Source organism: Syngnathus typhle, linkage group LG8 (assembly GCF_033458585.1).
Source record: "Syngnathus typhle isolate RoL2023-S1 ecotype Sweden linkage group LG8, RoL_Styp_1.0, whole genome shotgun sequence".
NCBI lineage: Eukaryota > Metazoa > Chordata > Actinopteri > Syngnathiformes > Syngnathidae > Syngnathus > Syngnathus typhle.
Genome location: NC_083745.1, coordinates 4,204,956 through 4,224,931, shown reverse-complemented (window position 1 = coordinate 4,224,931; position 19,976 = coordinate 4,204,956). Strand labels below are relative to the sequence as shown.

Here is a 19,976-nt window from a genome sequence, read left to right as displayed (position 1 = left end):
GCATCAAGAAAAAGAAACATTAAAAATGAACAAATTGAAGCTCGAAAATTATGTTAAGTGCCATCATTCTGTAAAATGTCTTTTTCTGTTATGACGTCTTCTGTTACATGCAAATGCTGGACAATCTGTAATAAATGATGTATATTAATAATAACGTAAGACTATTTTTTTTTTTACACTTTTTTTCCTCTCACGAGCTGTCTTGCATGCTCCTCGGTCCGAGCAGTTTGCTTCATTAGTGGTGAAAAGGAGGATGAGGAGTAGAAGGAGGAGGAGGAGGGCCGCCTGCTCCATCCTGAGCAATCTATCTAGCCGGTGCTGAGGGTTAATAGCTGCTGCCAAAGATAAGTGAATTATAAGCTGTTGCTTTCACCTCCGCGCAAATCTATTGCCAAATTGAGCTTTGCACATTTGCGCCACGCTAAAATCACAAAAAAACAAAACGTAAAAAAAAAAAGAGCGCCTCCAAAATGATGACGATATTTTGCTTATTAAGTAGTTAACCTTCCTTTTTAAATCTGATGCGCGTTTTTCCTCTCACTCTCTTTAAAAGGCAAATCCTCTTTAGAGATCAGATACTGTTGACTGGAGAGAAGCCGCCACACACACACGCGCGCGCGCGTATACACACAATGTGTCGGTGGAACGACGGCGTCTTTTTAAAAGCGTATTTGACAACAAATGCAGCTGGCCCCGCTCGTTGTGGACATATTAGCGGTGGAAATGAATGCAAATCTGTGTGCTGCAGCCATCTGGACGTGCAGAGACGGAGAGAGGGGCGTCAGCTGAGCCCCCTGTACTGTGGTGGTCTTCACACATAGCAAACAAAAATGAATAAAAATGTAATTATGAGCATGTTTTATTTTTTATTATTTTTAGGGGTGGTGAGAAGATGCGCCATAGGGGGGGGGGGGGTAACGCGTCGCTTTCACTAGTGTCTCCCACTCACTCTTCTATCTATTGACCTCTACTGATATCAAATCAAACTCCCAATGAGGGCTTCCGGTGTGCGTGCGTGCGTGTGCGCGCGGCGTGCGCATGCACCCCTGTGCCTTTGTGTGTGTGTGCGTGTGTTGAATTTACGGGGCGAGGCCCTTCATGATCTCCCCCAAATTTGCATGTAAATGGCCGACATCAGCCTCCGCGCGTGCCAGGGGCCAGCGGGCCTCCCAGATGTCACGGCAAAGTCAATCAGCCGGCCGCTGCCCAGCTGTCCAGCCCACTTCCACATCCACGCGCGGCCATACATTAAGATCATATATATGTTTAAAAAATAATAATAATACATTTACGGCACTTTTTGTTGCAGGGATCTCACCTGCTTTGTGATGTTTGCTCGGATGGTTTTGTGCAAACATCCCAGGCTGGCTGGCTTTATTAAAGGGATCTTTTGTCGATTAATTATTAATTACATGCACGCCCACAATGCCTTGCAAATTCTTAATGATTAGAGAAGGAGCCCACGCAGCAAGCGTACATATTTCCTTGCACTTAAAACTATATTTTTGTTATAGCTCTTTGACTGGAAAGGACGTTTAAGATTCATAAATAATTATTTATTTTATTACAAGCATTCGAACATTGTTATTGGCTGATTATGATTCTAAAGACGTGATTTTTATAAAGCAATATTTCCTCTTTCCCCTCGAAGACTTTTTTGTTTCTCCAAAAAACACTTTTTTTATTTTCCCACGTTCATTAACTAAAACACGTTTTAATTGATTCGTAATGTTCGACGCGGTTTATACTATACATTCGTCATGATATTTTTTTCACCCAAAATATTTTGATTCAGACATTTGCATTGATTCCTAATTTTTTCCCCACGTTTCTTTCATTAAATGTAAGTTTTAATATCTCGATTGCGTTGCGATGATGACTTCTCACGTCTTATATCACGCAAAACATATTTTACTCATCTAATCATTCGCAATGCTGCTTTCCCCCCCCAAAAACATTCTTATTTTACAATGTGAATTTTAATAATTACGATCCCGTGTTTGTTTCACCACAAACACATTTTATTACCAATAATCATTTTTTCCTGACTATAAACTATTTTTTTGTTGTTGTTCATTAAAATAAATGCGTTCACATTGAGCTCACAATTAAAACGAAAGCATCCCCAATTCCACACGCGCAAAACACATTAGAAGGAGACATAAAAAGGACAAATTATGGATTATTTGGGGCATTTTTGGGGGAGGATGGCAAAAATGTGTTCTAGCCATAAGGCGCGATGGGATCGATTTTGTTGCGCTGATAGACGGACAGCGCCCCTCTTTGGCAACACTCATTTTTCCCCCTCCCACTTCCATGAGGTGCCAAAATCTCGCCGTGGATTTTTAGTGAGGGATAAAAGCCTGTCCAAAACTGGCGTTGATTTAGCTTATTTTCATTATTATTATTATTATTATTATTATTATTATTATTATTATTATTATTATTATTATTATTATTATTATTGCGGCACGCCTGTTTGAAATGAGTGCTGGACAATAAAAAAGCGTTATTGTGTTTAGTGAGGCCAGGACGACACACATCGGGATTAATAATAATAATAGCAATAGTAATAATAACTATAATAATAATAATCATGTGTTCTGTAGTGACGTCACACTCAATGACCAACTTAATTGTGTGCACTCGTGAGTTGTGTCAAGGGCATGAGTGTGTGTGCGTGCGCGCCATTTGCATTTCCATTTCCATTCTGCTGTGGAAATGATGAGAGACTTTTTTTTTTTAACCCGCGCGCGCTTTCGAGCCTCGCGGCGCAGTCTGTGGGCGAATTACATTTTAAAAGAAGGCGAGAGAAATTAAATAAGAAACCGAGACCACTTCAGGGCTATTAACATCTAAAATATCCCCTGGAAATTTCCACCGAAATACACATGACCAGAAGAAAAAAAAAAATACCCAGGGTGCCATCACTCTCCTGCAGAGCCCTCCCTCCTCACCCCCCCCCCCCCCCCCTCCCCTCCCAAACTTCCACACCAATCCAATCGTGGTGGTGTCCATCAAGGCTTTGTGGAGCTATCCGGCACTGATTTAAATAAAACTTGGGTGCGTTTCTTGAGTGATGTCAAAGAGGGAGAAGGCAATAAAAAGTGATTATTCAGCCATAAGTGGAAACATATTAACTTGAAGGCCAAATGAGGAAGGTCGAAATTGAAATAATCATAAGTGGGTGGGCGGGGTTATGGTCACACATCTATTGGATGTAACAAACCTCAAACGTTATCTGGAATACACAGCATCTCTCAATTTGCAATTGCAAAAAAAAAAAAAAAAAAAAGGGACGTGAACCTCCAGACCAAGAAGAACATGCTCAGAGCAAACATTCTTTTTCCGGATCTTCAAGGGGAGCCATTTTGAAGATGCTGACAATGTCAAGCTGATGAATTCTTGCAGGAGTGCATGAAATGAGGCTGGCAAGATGCGTTATGATCTAAGGGGAAAACTTGTAGTTTGGATTTGAACTCTGTCTTGGAACTATTCTGACCTACCTTCTACGTCTTGAAAGCGAGTCAAATGGATTTATGACACTTTTTTTTAATGATCCCTCCATGGAAAGGTTTTTGGTTGGCAAAAAAACAAAAATGTGAGCCTAATGGCACAAAAACACGAGTTGTGTTTTTTATAGTGTTGGTGGGGGGGCTAAAACAGTAATTTAATTTTGGCCAACTCCAAAATATACATGATTGAAATTTATGTAAACCGTGTTAGTTAACACAACAAAGCAAGCAAGTTGTTTGCTCCAAAACAATTTGCTGAGTTGATTTTACTTCTTTTTTTGTGTAGAGGGGGAATGCAAGAGACAATTAGTTATGTAAGCTTTTATATTTTGTGAAATATAGGAGAAGGAATTTTCACAATATTTTATTGAATTGCCCAATTTAAAATATAATTGAAGTTTATCTTTAAAGTTTGAGTTGACTCATTTTTACACTATGAAGAGCCTTTTTTTTAAAATGGCATTCACGTAACAGTGAATCTATAATATTCTCTTCCTGTGTAAGAATTCATCATTCCATCTCGATACATCATTAACAGTAATGTGGTGCTATTGAACTTGCCTCCTCCTGTGTGTGTGTGTGTTTTCCGGTGATGTAGCACGACTTCTAACACTCAGCGCCAAACGCCGAGGTGCCATTTTATTAACAGAAATGTTAATTGTGATGTCACCAGAGCAGGAGTCAAGGTGAAAACTGCGCTGGAAAAAAAAAAAAGACAAGTGTACGCTAAAAATAATCCAGCAGCACACAATGATCCTGCAGAGTCGTTTTAGTAGCAGGGGACCTTTTTTTCTCCAAGAGGTGGAAAAAGAGGAAGTCAATGAATTGGAAAGCTGCATTTTTGTTGTTGTCTTTGTTTCAACAGGCCTTGTTTTTCCCCCCACAAATTGTATAATGCTGCTCTTTGTTTTACACGCCACGTGAATTTTCTTGTCTTGAGTGAGCACACACACACACCAAAACACTCATAGAAAAAGTGATCATCTTTTAAAAAAAAAAAAAAAGCAAAGCCCTGGCGCTCACTTGGACTTGGCCTACTTTCCAGTGGGAAGGGGAGCGCCGTTCCGTTCCGGGGAGGGGCGGCCGCGGGAGAGTGCGGAGGATGTTCGTACACTCTGGGAAAACGAGGGAGAGTGATGCGAGTCAACGTGGTCGACCTTCCCCGAGTTCCTGCTTCCTGGCCTCATTTCACGACTCATTTCCAAAAATTTGGGCCTACTTTCGACATGTCGTCTATCTCGAAGCTAACCCAGTATAAAGTCAGATACTGACTCAAATAATTTGTAGACTCAATATTTACCGATTCTACATTCTTTGCTGGTTTCACGCTCCCAACAACCAGAGCCCTGTTTAATATAAGTGTGTTTCTTTGGCGCCATCTTGTGGCGGTTAACACATAATTACAATCCAGGTTATAAAACAATGGAGAACAGAAATTAGATCCCAAACCACACAAACCTCTTGACCTCAAAACGTCGGTACCGTCCTTAAACTGTCGACCCTCCCCTTGGCATTCTTGTTTGACTTTGCAATTGAGAATCCTACAGAAGCTTAACGGCCGAGCTAAAAAGGCGGCCAAACTCCAGCGCGGGATTTCACTTGTCAATTCCTGTTGGATTTGAGCAGCATTAGAACGCGCGGCGCACGCCATCTGCTCTGCCTGTTGGTCGATAACACGACAGGTCTTCGCTGACGCTCGTCCGGGTCTTGAGGTGGCAGCTCGTGTTACGCAACACCCGGGCCGAGAAAGGGTGGGACGGGCGGGCCACGGGGAGGGGTGGGGGCGCTATGGAGTTTGACTCGACAGACTTTGGGCGAGGAGCGTCTTGATAATCTGGGGCTTGGTGTACAGCGCCTAACCAAATGTCGACATCTGCGAGGGTGCGCGCGAGGAAAAGCTCCTCGGAGGAAGAGGGGATCATCATCTTAGCTCTCCTCACCTTCAAGCGAGCCCATCGGGCTTTAAAAGGCAGATGAAGAAATCCTAACGTAAACACGCCGAGTCCGGTTTTCAGCGTGCGTGCGACACCGAGTCGAAGGGGGAGACCTTGGCGGATCGCTAAAGGGCTTGACTTTTTGGTTGCCCCTGGATGTAAACAATCACGTATCCACGTACGTCAGACGTAGTCAAACTTATTTATTTCCAGTAACACGTTAAAACCAATGCATCCGTGTGGGTATGGATGCGCTGAGCAAAGCTAGACAGTGGTGCCTTTAGATTTGCCTTGAGTATGACCCCAGAAATGTATAGAAATGCCTTTTTTTTTTTTTTTTTACAAAAACAAAAAAAAAATCTTGATGGCAATCCTCTTTCGTCCTGCTTTTTACGCCTACAGAAAGAGATGACTGAAGGTTCATTTTATAATGTAGTAGTCCATCTTTGGGTCTGATTATTTTAAAAGATGATACATTTTTAGTTGGGAAAATAATTAAGAAACTACTATAAAAGTATGCAAAGGGAGTATTTGAATCAGGTATTTCTAAATTGCGTATCACGCAATTAAATGAGTGCCGGCCCGCTCCCCCAGGCCGTAGCTTGGACACCACCGATATCGAGATATACTTTATTGTGTATGCGCGAGCAAGTGATTCCACTTGGTCTTCTGCGCCACGACGTGCGTGAAAGTGACTTTGACTCTCCTGAGGAAAAGTTTGAGCATCTGTTCCGTCGTGTACTCTTTGTCGAGAAATGAAATATTGAACCGATTGAGTGCGCCATGAATGTTTCACTGGCACGATGCCGATTATACGGAGAGCGCCACTTTACACGCACGACCCGACGTGTTGTTGTTGCCTTTAAGTGCGCCAGATTAGCGCGCCGCAAAGCATTCCGTTCAGTTTAGCGGCGACATGCTCCTCTAACAGCAACCATGACAACACACACACACGTGATGGCGACGCACGCTGAAGTGTTTGTGGTCATCCTCTGGTGTTGAGATAATTGCTAACCTCAATATAGAGACATGAGAACTGGAGGCTTTATGAGACTTGCTCGTGAAAAAGTAATTTGTAGAAAACACACTAATTAGAGGGTTGTTTTGACAATTTCCTAGCAAAAATAATTAGCGAAACACCGACTCATTTGCAGGTTACTGAGTAGGATTTCCCACAAAAGCGTCCTCTGTAAACACAGACTAACTTGTGGGTAATGTCGATATTGTAAATATTGTAGTATTTAGTTATTTGGTAGTAGTTTACACAAAAGGTAGAACACAGAATAATGTGTGGCTTGATTTGTAATTTGTAGAAATTGCTAACAAGATGGATTCTGGATGCTAAGCACGTTCTACTCACTAGCGCGGCATCAGGCGCTCACGTTTGCTCCCGATATCTCGATTGTTCGGCGTTAGCATTTGGCTATCGGCAGCGAGACGATAAAATGGTGTCGTGAGTAGCCTTTTGTGCGTCACGCTAGGAGAGTTCCGTCGCTAAAAGGGAGGGACAAAAGCCAGAAGGCGCCACGGGTATAAGGTTCCGCCCGGCGACAAAGGCCAAAGTTTCAACTTGCAGGGCGATGGCTGTAACTTTAACTGGAATCGTGCGGATCAAAGGCCGGCGAACAAAGTGGGTGGAAATGCCGCGGGAGAGCGTCTGCGCTCCCGCGAAGGACAGCTTCAGACCCCGAGCCCACCGATGCGAGCTAATTAGCGACACTCTGTTTTTCGGTTAAAGGCCGGGCCCTGATTCCACATTAGAAAGCGAAAAGCTCTGTGTCTTAACGGGAAATCCAACAAAGGCTGATCAATTCACAACCGCCGCGAACATGGTCAATTTTGTATCGCTTGTGAAACATTCATCAGGCCTCTGCTGTCTTTGGGAGCGGAATTATTCAGTGGCGCCGGTTCAAATGAGAAAGGCGGCCTTGGAAATTGCGCGAGGCTTACGGCGAGCCATCAGGTGAGCTCGCGTACAATGCCGACGTGTAACCTTTACACTGCGCTTGAACTCGCGCATACAAGTGTTATGAAAGGTCCCTGTGGCGCCGCGCTCTTCTCACACGGATTTGACGACTTGCCACTTTATTAGCTGCTAAGCCCCCACCCACCCCCAAACGTGTTCCGTACGGGGATGGCGGCGAGGTGGGGGGGGGGTTATACGTTATGAACCGGGATTCTCATTGTCTGCTGGCGTTATTAGAAGGAAGAGTGCAGCACTCACTTCCACACACACCCCCAATCGAGCAAACGGTACCCCGAGAGAATAGGCCGACTGTTGGAAAGCGAGCTACAAGTGCAATTTAACCCTTCTTATTTACAATGTGATGGTTTTACAAGGACATGTATTCTGCAAAGGATCCGCGTCTAATATTTCTCCTCAGTGTGATCTATTGATTTTTTTTTTCCTTCTTTTTCTTCAGAATATATTTGATGTGATGTCCAATAAGCCTGTGGAAGTCTGTAGACGCAAAACAAAAAGTCAACATGAAGAAAAGCTCGATAGATTAGCTGCACAGTACGACAAAAACACAGTTAGATTAAATTAAATGTTACGTCAAGTGTAATCAAAGAGGCGCTGTGTGATACTTAAATCGGGAACAAGTTGGTGGCCTTCACTGTCATCATCACAACTTGTAAAAAGGAAGGTGAAAGGACGGTTGAATAATAATAAATGCCATACTGCCATCTAGTGTACAAATTACCACACTGTATGCAAAATATGACGTCACAGTCAATTCAACAATACGCTCCCTAATTACACCTTTTATTACTTTCAAATCAAAATAAATATTTGTCTAATATTATAACTCTAGTTTAATACATAGTACTCATCATATATTCATAAATTAAACATATTAATATTTGCAGATCTTTATAAATGTGTTTTGCTAGTTAACAGTCTTGCTTTGACGAGCTAATCAGAACCGAAAGATGTGAAATCTGACAGGTCGAATAAATATTTAGAGGGAGCCAGCAAAACGGCATTTTTCAAATGAAAAATGTAATCACTTTCTTCTGTGATACAAGTAAAAATAAATATTATGTTGATACTCTTTAAACATTCAATGGTGTAATCAGTTGGATCTCAAAAACTATATAAACATGCTTAACAGAAACTCACCGCGAGTATAACGTTAAAATGTTGTTGTTGTTTTTTACTTTTTTAAAAATTAGTTTTCATAACTGCAAACATGCACATGTAAAATAGAAGTCAACTGCTTGTGTGACGTAAAACACAATACACATAAGTGACAAACCAGCTAGCTTGTTGGCAACTAGCATTAGCATTACCATACGGTGACATCACACACGATGTCAGATTGATGTTTTTTTTACACTTTCGGCTTGGAATGCCAAGGTTGCGCTGTAAAATAAACACACCTGGCTTTGTGTTTGCGGTTTAACGCCAGAGTGAGGAGAAAGTAGAAAAAAAGAAAGAAAAAGGCTCTCATGAAGGGTAAAAGCAGCGGTGCGTCCTCCGCGTCTGACCTCCGGTGGTCTGCGCATGCAAATATCAAGGCATGCTCATCTGCCGGGCCTCCTGGCTTCCAGATCGCCAAGGCGGACGGATGCTATAGAGACAACACGGCCAAAATCATCTAAAAAAACAAGACTGTTGAATAATTAATTGTGTTTGTCTTTTTCTGCTTTGTGTGTGCTTGGACACAGCTTCATGCCCCTAAGCGCAGCAATGGTTAGTTTTAAAAACTGTCTGATGGACCAGGGAAGGGTCTGTGTGTTGTGTGTGTGCAAGGTCCTCTGTGAGTTTCCATGTGAACAATTGTGTATGTCAAGCAAGAACAGAAGGGGAGCTAGTGTATTTTGTAGAATTAATATAAATTGCATTGAATTTTTCAGTTGAAAAGATTTTTTTTCCAGTGTATTTACGATGCCCATCAATTATTTGAGGATATGCACTATTCGCATGTCAGTCCAGTTCAGCAAATAGCCTGGAGTTGAATATATCCATAGGGCTATGTTATACTGCCCCCTGGTGGGTGAGGCAGGACACCAGAAGGCATAGCACAATATCAATTGAATTGATGCAAAAACTGTACAATATTATACTGTTATTTGAATTTTGGGAGAGGCCTGAACTGATTAATGACATTCCCATTCAGTTTAATGGCAAACAATGATTTTAGATACACTTTTGGTCACGGAACAAATTTAACTTGTATCTCAAGGCACCACAAACATACCTCATTTGTGGTTCATACTGCCACTTTGAAAAGGCAAATAGAAACTGACCTTTGTGGTTTCGTAGGAGAGCGCTTATGTTTGGTTTTTCTGAATAACTAGCTACACAATATAAAACATGTGAAACGTGTGAAACATGCTTGGCTAGCATTTTTTATTTTTTTTTTTTGCCAGTAGATAAAACATAGACAATAGGTGTGCTGTGTCTAAGAGATGCTTTCAAAAAAAAAAAAAAGTCAATACCTTCATTTTGCCCGCTCTGGTAATGAGCCATATTTTGCTGGGAAAATGGCGCCTTCTCCGGAGGCGTCGTGTCTGCCGAATGTGGCCCTGATCCTGGATGAAACAGAAGGCTCACCAATCAATCTCTCCAGGTTGCCCACAGCCAGAGAAAGCAGCTGCAGCACATGTTTGCCCAGCGCCACAGCGACACGTTAACATACGGCCGAGTGCGGGGAGCGTCCACAAGCAGCCTCTAGCTGTCTTATAATGAATTCCCGCCGGGATCGGGAACTATCAGAGTCGGTGGTGTTACTGGAGGCTCGGAATAAAGTCAACACCTCTCCTTATACCTGATCAAGCTGCAGCGCGGCAGCCCAGTGAGCCAGCGAGAGCGATCGCTCACAATGCACACTGAACTTTGGGGAAAAGTGAGGACAAAAATACAATAGAGGCGGCAATTAGGAAGGAGCGCTCATTAAAGTGTTAACCAAAAAAAAAAAAAAGTGCGCTCAGACAAGGTTGCGAGTGCCCCCGTGCTGATTCTCGAGGCTTCTGTTTGGGCAAAGACATTCAAAGCAAACGTTCATGTTTTGTGCACGGCCAAAATTGAATGCAGACTTTCAAGTCAAGTGAGAAATCTCATTTCTAGTCTTTACTACAGACCTCTTGATAGCCGAGTCAAAATGAAAATGTTGGCTAAAATATACTATATGCTTTATTTTTGCAGCTTCTTTTAGTGTGGCAGCAATACTAGTTCTCTGCAGAGGATAAAGAATGCGTGTATACGTTTGAGCTCAGAGTGTAGAAAGTCAATTAAAATGTACGTATATTTTACACAGTGGATGAGCTAACGCTACTCTGTGGACCAGACAAAACGCAATGCAGCTCTGCTTACCAATTAGCCTATTGTGTTTCTAAAATACCATTTCAGAGAGTGATGATAAGCAGCTGGACCGTAACTTGAGAAATAAAAAAAAAAAAGAATGTTCACTATTCTTTTCAAAGTATTTAATAACCCTTTCTTAAGAACTCTTTCTGTGTAATAAAATAAAACACAACACACAGAATGTTTTTCTTTACCTTGACGATTTGTGTAAATATTTTTTTAAATATTTTATTGTGTGATTATCGTGAATTTTCCCGCTGTGACGTCATATCAATAACGTACTCAGGCCCTCAGGGTCATTTGAGGAGCGTCACCCCATGTGCAAAGATTTTCTGCATTGTTTTATTTTCCCCACTAGGTGGTGCTCATTGACTGTGAAATGCAAACGCTTGAACGGTGCTCCAGTGACCAAATTTAGTTTGTTGAAATGTTATTAATAATCACTCACGCAGGTGTATTATTTGAATCCCTGAGAGTGTACTGACTCCATTTTTGTCATTTTGTATGGAGAAGTGTAGTAATAGAGTGCCCCTATTTACATATAAAAGTTCGAGCTAAACTTTTATTTACTCCAGTATTCATCTGACATTCATGTTTTGCGCTGAATTTGTGAATAACTAGCTGACGAGGCGCGCGCACTTGTGCACTGGCCGAGGCCGTCATCACTATGGACACATTCTCCATTTCTCTTTTTATCCACTAGGTGGTGGTAACAGACCCGTAAACTACAAATGCTTGCAAGTTGTCATAATATTTATGTATTCGTTGTCGCTTCTTGAATGGAAACAATACATCAGATTGACTCGGAGGGAAGCTGACTGCAAAATAACAGCTACAGTTGTTTTGAGAATATTTATTGAATCGCGAACGTGTATGTTATTGGCATGTTATCGTGGTTACATTTGGTTTGTTTGTTGTACTGTAGTAGTAACAAAAGTCACCACATTCTCATGCAGATGTGTTATTTGTGCACTCGTACTTTCATTAACTGTAAACAAAGACTGTGTTGGGGGTAACGTCAAATTTACGATTAAAAAAAAAAATAAAAATTCCAAACAAGCGAACTTCTTCCCTCGGTGATGCTGGAGTAGGATGCGCGCGCGTGAGGGTGGCATGCGTGCATGACGTCACCGCTCCATGTCCTGTGCGCCATTTTGGAAAGGGGGAGAGGAGGGGGAAAAAATCACGGATAATTTGTGTGGTCTTGACAGATCCCGAAGCCCCGGCGTTTCGCAGCCATCGTGGATGTTCACCGTTAACTCAGAGCAAGCCGCGCGCGTCGATTTGGGCATCGGACGCGCCGTGTACAGCCAAAAGCGCTGCTAAATGAAGCAATGGCGGGTGAGCTACATTAGGGGAGATGGGAAGCAAAAGGATCCACCACCTCGCTTAGCTCGTCTGTGTATTTGTGTGAATGTGTATCTATGTATTTGCGCGTACGTGTGGTTATGTGTTTGTGTGTGTGTGTGCGCGCGCGTGAGATGGCCCTGAGTGTCTGCAAGTTAGCCGACTAAGCTAACTAGCGTGCTAGTTGTCAAAACTATCACTGTCAAGTCATTTTTGCGTTGAAACGCAACGCGCTGTCACGACAAAGCTGACACGCTTCTCTCTTTTGTTTCCTTCCAGGGGTTGCAGGAGGAAATGATTTCCAATGGTGTTTCTCTCAAGTGAAAGGAGCGATAGATGAAGATGTTGCGGAAGGTATGTGGCTAACATTAGCTTGGCTAAGCTAGGCTAGGCTAGGCTGGAAGAGGACAGCCAGCCGCTCTTTGGACACTTGGCGCGGGTTAGTTAGAGGCATCCGCCGGTATTGCCGCGGCTTGGCTACGGTGGCGGAATGGGGTGCGTTTGTGTTGTTGTGTGTGGGAGGTGCCGTTTGTCTTGAAACGGAGTCACTACTGTGTGTGCGGCTAGCTAGCCGGATGCTACACGGCGGCTAAGCTATTAAAGGGGGAGCGCCTGTGGACGTGACGTCATTGCACTGCGCCCATAAATCGTGTGACGTCACGTTAGTGTTCATTCATTCATGTAATGTGTCTGTTAGCGTATACAGCTAGCAAACATATAGCTTTATATATGGATTAGAAGGGGAAAAGGTAGATTCGTGGTATATAACACTAATACTGAAACATGTACCCAAGCCATAGAATCATAATGAAGTAAATGTACGTTCCATAGATACAGTTAGGGAAAGAACATCTAATCTACAGCAAGCAGGAAGAAAATGCCTGTTGGACTGTAGCAAGTAATTATTAATGAAGCACAAATCAACGCCATGTTGTCTGTGGTTCCGTAAAATGTATACAGTCCAGTCTATGTGGCGCTTGAAGCGGTTATTTCCTCATAATCAAAAAGTGCAACAGTTACACAGCAAATTGCAAGAGAGACTGGAAGAGTCGCAGAAAGGCAGAGAAGTTGGTGTCTTGTCAAGTGTATCCATTAAACTAAATCCATTGACATGGAAACATTGAAATAAATAAGAGAAATTCAAATGAGTTGAGTGGAATTGGACAATTTCCTTTGGTGGTAGCTCACAGGAGTTGAGTGGAAAACTTTCTATAATTTGTACATGGACCACGCTTGCGTCCAAGGATGTTTGCTCGTTTATACAACCTAGTTGCCATCGTCATCTGTCTTTTGATCTGTCTTAAAAAGAACGTGACGTTTGACCTCAGTAGAGGCCGGGAGATTTTCATCCCATCGCTGTAAAGTCGGAAAAATGCTGACACTGCACTTCTTTGCTTTCATGAATCATTTTGATACGCAGGTCAAACACGAATACATTTTCCAACCCCTTTTGCTGTTGTTCAATTTTTGTCGTCGACCATAAATGTACAATTTCATATGTAAATAATGCTTGTTTGTTTATTCTTGACCAGCTGTTTTTGTTGCGAAGAGAGGGATTTTTAGGGCATGCCGCTGCAACTGAATGCAGATATTTTTACACACCATCACAGCTTGTGTCTATTTTTAGCCGACATAATCTCCACGGTTGAATTCAACTATTCGGGAGAGCTGCTCGCTACGGGAGACAAGGGCGGCAGAGTAGTGATATTTCAACACGAGCAGGAGGTACTTCAATTCGCCCCAATTTTCCAGAGCGCTTGATGCATTTGTCAATCCGACGAATTACTGACAGCAAATTGTGTTTGCTCTCTTTTGCTTCACAGTCTAAAAATCGGCCTCACCTGCGTGGCGAGTACAACGTTTATAGCACTTTTCAGAGTCACGAGCCTGAATTTGACTACTTGAAAAGTTTAGAAATTGAGGAGAAAATCAATAAAATTCGGTGGCTACCCCAACAGAATGCTGCTCACTTTCTCCTTTCAACAAACGGTAAGAAATCACTTTTTCCTGCTCCGTCAAATGGCGTCACTGATGCAAATTTTCTTCCGATCAGATAAAACGATCAAACTGTGGAAAATAAGTGAACGAGACAAGCGGGCGGAAGGCTACAACCTGAAATATGAAGATGGCCGACTCATAGACCCTTTTAGAATCACCTCTTTACGGGTACGTCCACGGCTTTTTTTTTTTTTTTTCTCTTTTCTCATTGAGCTCGCCTTCACGCTCGCCTTGTGGCTGCCTTGCAGGTACCGGTGCTAATGCCCATGGATCTCATGGTAGAAGCCAGCCCGCGGAGGATCTTTGCAAATGCGCACACCTATCACATTAATTCCATTTCTGTAAATAGTGACCACGAAACGTACCTCTCTGCAGATGACCTAAGAATAAATTTATGGCACTTGGAAATCACAGACAGAAGTTTTAGTATCCTTTTTCTTACGGCTTTGGAGATTCTTGCTATTTCTTGGTGAGAATCCTGAATTGAGGGAACTGGAACCTGCTTGTTAAAGATCTGCCGGTTATCACCTTTAACCCCGCCCCTTCGCAGATATTGTAGACATCAAGCCCGCTAATATGGAGGAGCTGACAGAAGTCATCACAGCGGCCGAGTGCCATCCCCACCAATGCAACGTATTTGTGTACAGCAGTAGCAAAGGCACCATCCGATTGTGCGACATGCGAGCGGCGGCGCTCTGCGACCGCCACTCAAAATGTAAGGAGCCATCGCCGCCCGATATTCCGTTCAATTTTTTTTTTTTTTTTTTGTCTCAAGCGTATTTGCCGTTCGTTTGCAGTTTTCGAGGAGCCCGAGGATCCCAGCAGCCGCTCCTTCTTCTCCGAGATCATCTCGTCCATCTCAGACGTGAAGTTCAGTCACAGCGGGCGCTACATGATGACACGTGACTACCTCTCTGTCAAAGTTTGGGACCTCAACATGGAGAACCGGCCAGTGGAGACGTATCAGGTACAATTATTTTTAATCTATCCTGCTCTCTTTGCAGAAATGTCTGTTTCTTTGGTGATGTCTGATTAAATCTTATTGTGTGAATAAATGTCGTCTCCAGTCCAATACACTAATCTGCTTGGTTTTTTGTTTTCTTCTTCAGGTCCATGAATACCTTCGCAGCAAACTGTGCTCTTTGTATGAAAACGACTGCATCTTTGACAAGTTTGAGTGCTGCTGGAATGGCAGTGACAGGTTTGTGCTTTTGTGTCAATCGTGCCAATGTCATGCCTGCAGAATAATTCAATGCTCTCCCAGCAGATGGCGTAATGTGCGAGTTAACCACCTTAACTATCACCTCCTTTTTCTTAAAGTGCCATCATGACGGGCTCGTACAACAACTTCTTCCGAATGTTCGACCGCAACACCCGGCGGGACATCACGCTGGAGGCGTCGCGGGAGAGCAGCAAACCGCGGGCCACGCTCAAGCCACGCAAAGTATCCACGGGCGGCAAGCGGAAGAAGGACGAGATCAGCGTGGACAGCCTGGACTTCAACAAGAAGATCCTGCACACAGCCTGGCACCCCAAAGAGAACGTGATCGCCGTGGCCGCCACCAACAACTTGTACATTTTCCAGGACAAGATCAACTAGAAGAGCGGGGACGGGCTTTGGGCGTCCCCGTTTTAGTTCAGCCTACTACGTGTCTATCTGTATAAGAACAAGAAGAAAACAAACGGCCTCGTCGTCCTCCTGGTGAAGAATTTTCGAAAGCACGCGTCTACTTTTTTGGAGGCCGACCCGCTAGGTCTGTTTTATTTTGAATCTAAGCTTAGATTGTTTTTTGCCTTTTTGGCATCAGGGCAATCACCAACACCCTCACACATACACTCTCATTCCCTTCGCCCCCAGTGACCCAGAAAGCCGTATGCGGGTGTAATAGACGGAGGTCAAACTCTTGAACGTCAATGTTTTTGTTGACATTTTTAACCTTCGTTTCACCGTTTTAAAGGCTCGGAAGCCAAACCCCCCGCCCCCCCCTCCATCCGAGAGGTGACGTCGTACCACCGTCTGAAAGGTTTCCGAGCACCAAAGTGCAGATTAGCGGCTGGTGGGGAATCACGTATAGCCAAACTGTTAACATTCCCTCCCTCCCGTCCGCTGCGCGTCCACTGATGGAGGTGGCTGTGAATCTGGAGAGTGGCCTCGATTCTTTTTCTTTCTCCCCCCCTCTCCTCGCCTCATAACCCCCCCCCCTCCTCCATCAATACAGTGACCTGATTTCACTGACTGTATCTACTCAAGTACACCTTGTCATCCACATAATAAAAAGAAACTAAAACGACAGATGTGTTTTTAAATTTAGAAGTATGTATATTGCTTTGCATGTTTTTATGTTGTAGAGAGGTGGAACATGTCCAGTCGCACCACTGTCTTTTTTTTTTTTTTCTTCTCCTTTTCTTGAGAGCAGATCTCAAGCAAAATGTGTTTATTGAACTACTATTTTGGGGCTACCACTGTTGGACAAGCTAATAATGCGTGTGTGAGAGAGCGCAAGTGTGTGTGTGCGGGTGTGTGTTATCAAGATCGTCTTGACTTTGGAGCTTTTCTTGGGGGGTGGGCGGGCTGGTAAGGCACAAGACGGACAAAGGGAATCCGCAGCCTTAATTCCGACTTTCTATGAGTGACAGCTATGCCCCCCTTCCCACCCCAAACCTCATGTGCATTATTTGTTAATTCCTATTTTCTAGCGTGATGGCCTCATACGCCGCTGCTACGTGTAGCTGTCACACGTGGGTGATTTAAGAGTGCCTCCCAATCCAAGGAGTGATGACAGCCCCCCTTCATCCGTGTTCTCACTAATTCGGGAAGTTCTTCAAAACACATCCACGTGAATCCAGACGTGACGGTTACGAGTACATTCAGACAAAACACACCAAGGCATTGTCTTTGTCCGTTGATTCCTAACATGGTGGCAATGTATTCACTTGTTTATTATTTTGACCAAAGTTCAATAAAATTTTAATTGTGTTCATCTTTTGAGCGATTTTCTTTCATATAATTCACCAGGCTGTGTGTTTTCAATTTTTATTAACCGATAATATTTGCAGAGGTGGGCACCGTTCATTTTTAAATTTCTGTTCTTATTTTTAGGAATAGGTTTAGGCTGCATGCCCCACACTCCATTTCAGAAGGTGGCAGCAGTGCACCAATTTGTTTACCAAGCACTAAAAGACAGAAGAAGATGGCCAAAGCATCAAATAAAACAGCTGGTGAAGATTTTAGGATGGTGCATTTTATTCCACCTGGATTGTACCTTTGACTACATGCAACAAGCGATTCAAGTTAAGGTAAGCAAACTTGTGGGTGCTTTAGGAGTTAAAATTATTGCAGCCAGCCACCAGCATGCCCTGACTGTACTTAGCAAAGAAAGTTTAATGACTTTTAGTAAAATGGCCCCCTCTGCATATTTGTGCATCGCATTTGATATTACAAATATCAAAACACAGTTTATATTGAAGTAATCACAGTATGCTAATGATCCCTTGGATACAAATAATATTACAAAATAGTACAAACATTTTACCAAGTCTGACCAAGTGGTTCAAAGCAAACGCGTAGAACGGATCTTAAAACAAGCTGGAGGAAACAGCAGAAAGGCAGGAGAGGTCTGAGTGTCAGAGGGGCCGGCGTTTCCCCTCACAATCGCTTGTTTTTTCACAGTGGTTCTTTTCAGTTAAGGCATGCCGATGTCTCATGGAGGTCCGAACGCAAAGCTTCTCACAAGGTGTGGTGGGAGGCCAGGCGCTTCCCGATGTATATCCTGAAAATAAAGACAGTGGGCCAAATGACTTGAAACCCGAACCCTAGTTTGAGTCAATCCACATGCACTTGTTGTATGAAATTTACCCGAGGCCGATTGCGAGTATGTGCGAGATGATTAAGGAGGGCAGGAAGAGCTGTAGGAAGTCGGGCGAGAGGACGCCGCCCTTCTTCATGACGCTGCTGTTGCGCATGCTGAGCGGGGTGGAGCGCTTGGGGTGTTTGAGCAGGAACTCCCTGCAGAGGAGCACATCAAACTTTCATTGGTGCCAACCAGGGGTCCTGTCTAAGGTCACGACCACAGAAAATTAACATAGTTCCTCATTGACCATTTTGTAATGTTTGTAAACAAGAGGCACCATTTGACTTTTGTAACAGTTTGTAAATATAGTTACGTAAAAAGCCTACTTTGGCGGATTGTTCTCGGGTCGACTGCACCAGTCCGCGTTTTTATTCATCATCACCTCCACTTCCTGTCTTCGTTCCTGAAGGTCCTCTTCTGACTAAAAACACATAATGTGGGTTTGGTCACATTGGGGAGAAAAAAGAAAAATTAAAGGAGTAAAAAAAGAGTGTTTGTGCAACAGCAATATAACATCAGAGACACTCAAAGTTAGACTAGATTTAGAAGATAGACTTATGGCTTCTGGCACCATGCTGCCACTAACGGGTCAACTTTAGTACTACAATAGGCTGAACTGGAGAACCTCCACAAGCAGCCTAATGACCAGTTGTCCCAAAACATTTTCTCACTAAAGCCACTTTTATTTTGTCTGGAAGAAATTGAAGCCTAAATAGCGCTAAACATTCTGCTTTTGGTCAAATCAAGGCAATCTTGATCTTACTTCCTATATTACCTGCAAGCTGCTTCCCCCAGAGCCTCTCCATACAAGAGGGGTCAGTGCTCTGCGTGGGCTTGTGAAAAGGGAGCAAAGGGTCAGTGTGATTATCTTTATTTCACAACCACTTAGTTCCCTTTTCGGGAGCAGACCTGTTGCATTGCGAGCTGCCGCCTGAGCTGCTCCTGCCGGACTCGCGTTGGGCATCCAGCAGCATGTTCTCCACGTCATCCTGCTGCGTGGACGTGGGCATTACGAGCTCCTGGCTTCCGTGGTGACTGTTGCTTTGTGAAGCTGCAGCACTGAAGTGTGACTCCACCCACGTACCTGGAAAAATAATGAGGGAAAGAATACACAGTGATGGTGAAACACTTTTTGTTCTTTTTAATTGAAGGAGTTGACTTAAAATACAATGCAAACCCTTAACTCACAGACATTCTTTTTTGCTCTCTACTCATCTATTTGCAGACCCGCTCACAAAACTTTAAGATAAATACGAAACATATTTTTAGACGCTTGTAGTAAGATTTCTTAACAGTTTTCATGCTAGCTGGCCAAAATTCCGAACAAAAGCTGACTTTTCAACACATTACCTTGCAAACTCTCCTCCAAGGAAGAAGCGTCGTTTGGTATCGACATGGCGCCACTTGGACTCCTCTTTCGTTTTAAGCGTTGACCCCAAATAAATTTAAATGTGTCAAAAATAAAAGCAGTGGCGAAATTTCTAACTAGAGTTGACCAGCTGGAGCGTCTTCCGAGCAACGCACAATAACAATGACGCAACTGAGTGTTTACCTCAACGCTGATTGGATAAGGCGGGGGCGCGCTTGGTACGTAAAATGTATGCCCCGCCTTTCCGGGCTAGACCGCGCATGCGCTCCCACGCTTGAGGGGTAAACAGACTTCCTTTATTGCGTCCACTAAATGTCACAAGCCGGGATTTGACAACACACCATGACATTTATATGATACATCACAAATAAAATGTTTCAACAGACTACGTCGGGATAAATATTGTGGGTCAATGGTGGGAGGCAGTTCTGCGCGTTTGGCTGCAGGTGGCAGTAAAAGATCAGAACCCCCTCACAAGGACATTATTATTATTATTAAGCAGCATTGCCCTTTTTAGAATAGTATTTGAACTGTTAAAATTGTGAGATTATTGAGTTTATTTTTATTGTATTAATGCTGATAGCAGGGTTTCTATACAGATAAAATGTCAATTTATTTTTCCACATACTTCTCCAAGAAATATTCATAAAT

The 19,976-nt window shown here is 43.2% G+C and overlaps 2 protein-coding genes across 2 annotated transcripts; one reads left to right on the top strand and one right to left on the bottom strand.

Annotated features, from left to right (window-relative positions):
• Positions 1–11,870: 11,870 nt before the first annotated feature.
• Positions 11,871–17,086, top strand: ppp2r2d (protein phosphatase 2, regulatory subunit B, delta). Its single transcript, XM_061285196.1, has 10 exons — positions 11,871–12,101; positions 12,387–12,461; positions 13,735–13,832; positions 13,931–14,096; positions 14,161–14,273; positions 14,354–14,531; positions 14,656–14,820; positions 14,903–15,072; positions 15,215–15,306; positions 15,426–17,086. Exons 1-10 carry the CDS (start codon positions 12,095–12,097, stop codon positions 15,703–15,705), a joined length of 1,344 nt encoding a protein of 447 aa, XP_061141180.1. The 5' UTR covers positions 11,871–12,094; the 3' UTR covers positions 15,706–17,086.
• A 241-nt stretch (positions 17,087–17,327) lies between these two features.
• On the bottom strand, positions 17,328–19,495 carry bnip4 (BCL2 interacting protein 4). Its single transcript, XM_061285197.1, has 6 exons — positions 19,307–19,495; positions 18,866–19,040; positions 18,732–18,789; positions 18,283–18,377; positions 17,962–18,111; positions 17,328–17,875 (listed from the first exon to the last, which is right to left on the bottom strand). Exons 1-6 carry the CDS (start codon positions 19,350–19,352, stop codon positions 17,833–17,835), a joined length of 567 nt encoding a protein of 188 aa, XP_061141181.1. The 5' UTR covers positions 19,353–19,495; the 3' UTR covers positions 17,328–17,832.
• Positions 19,496–19,976: the final 481 nt, after the last annotated feature.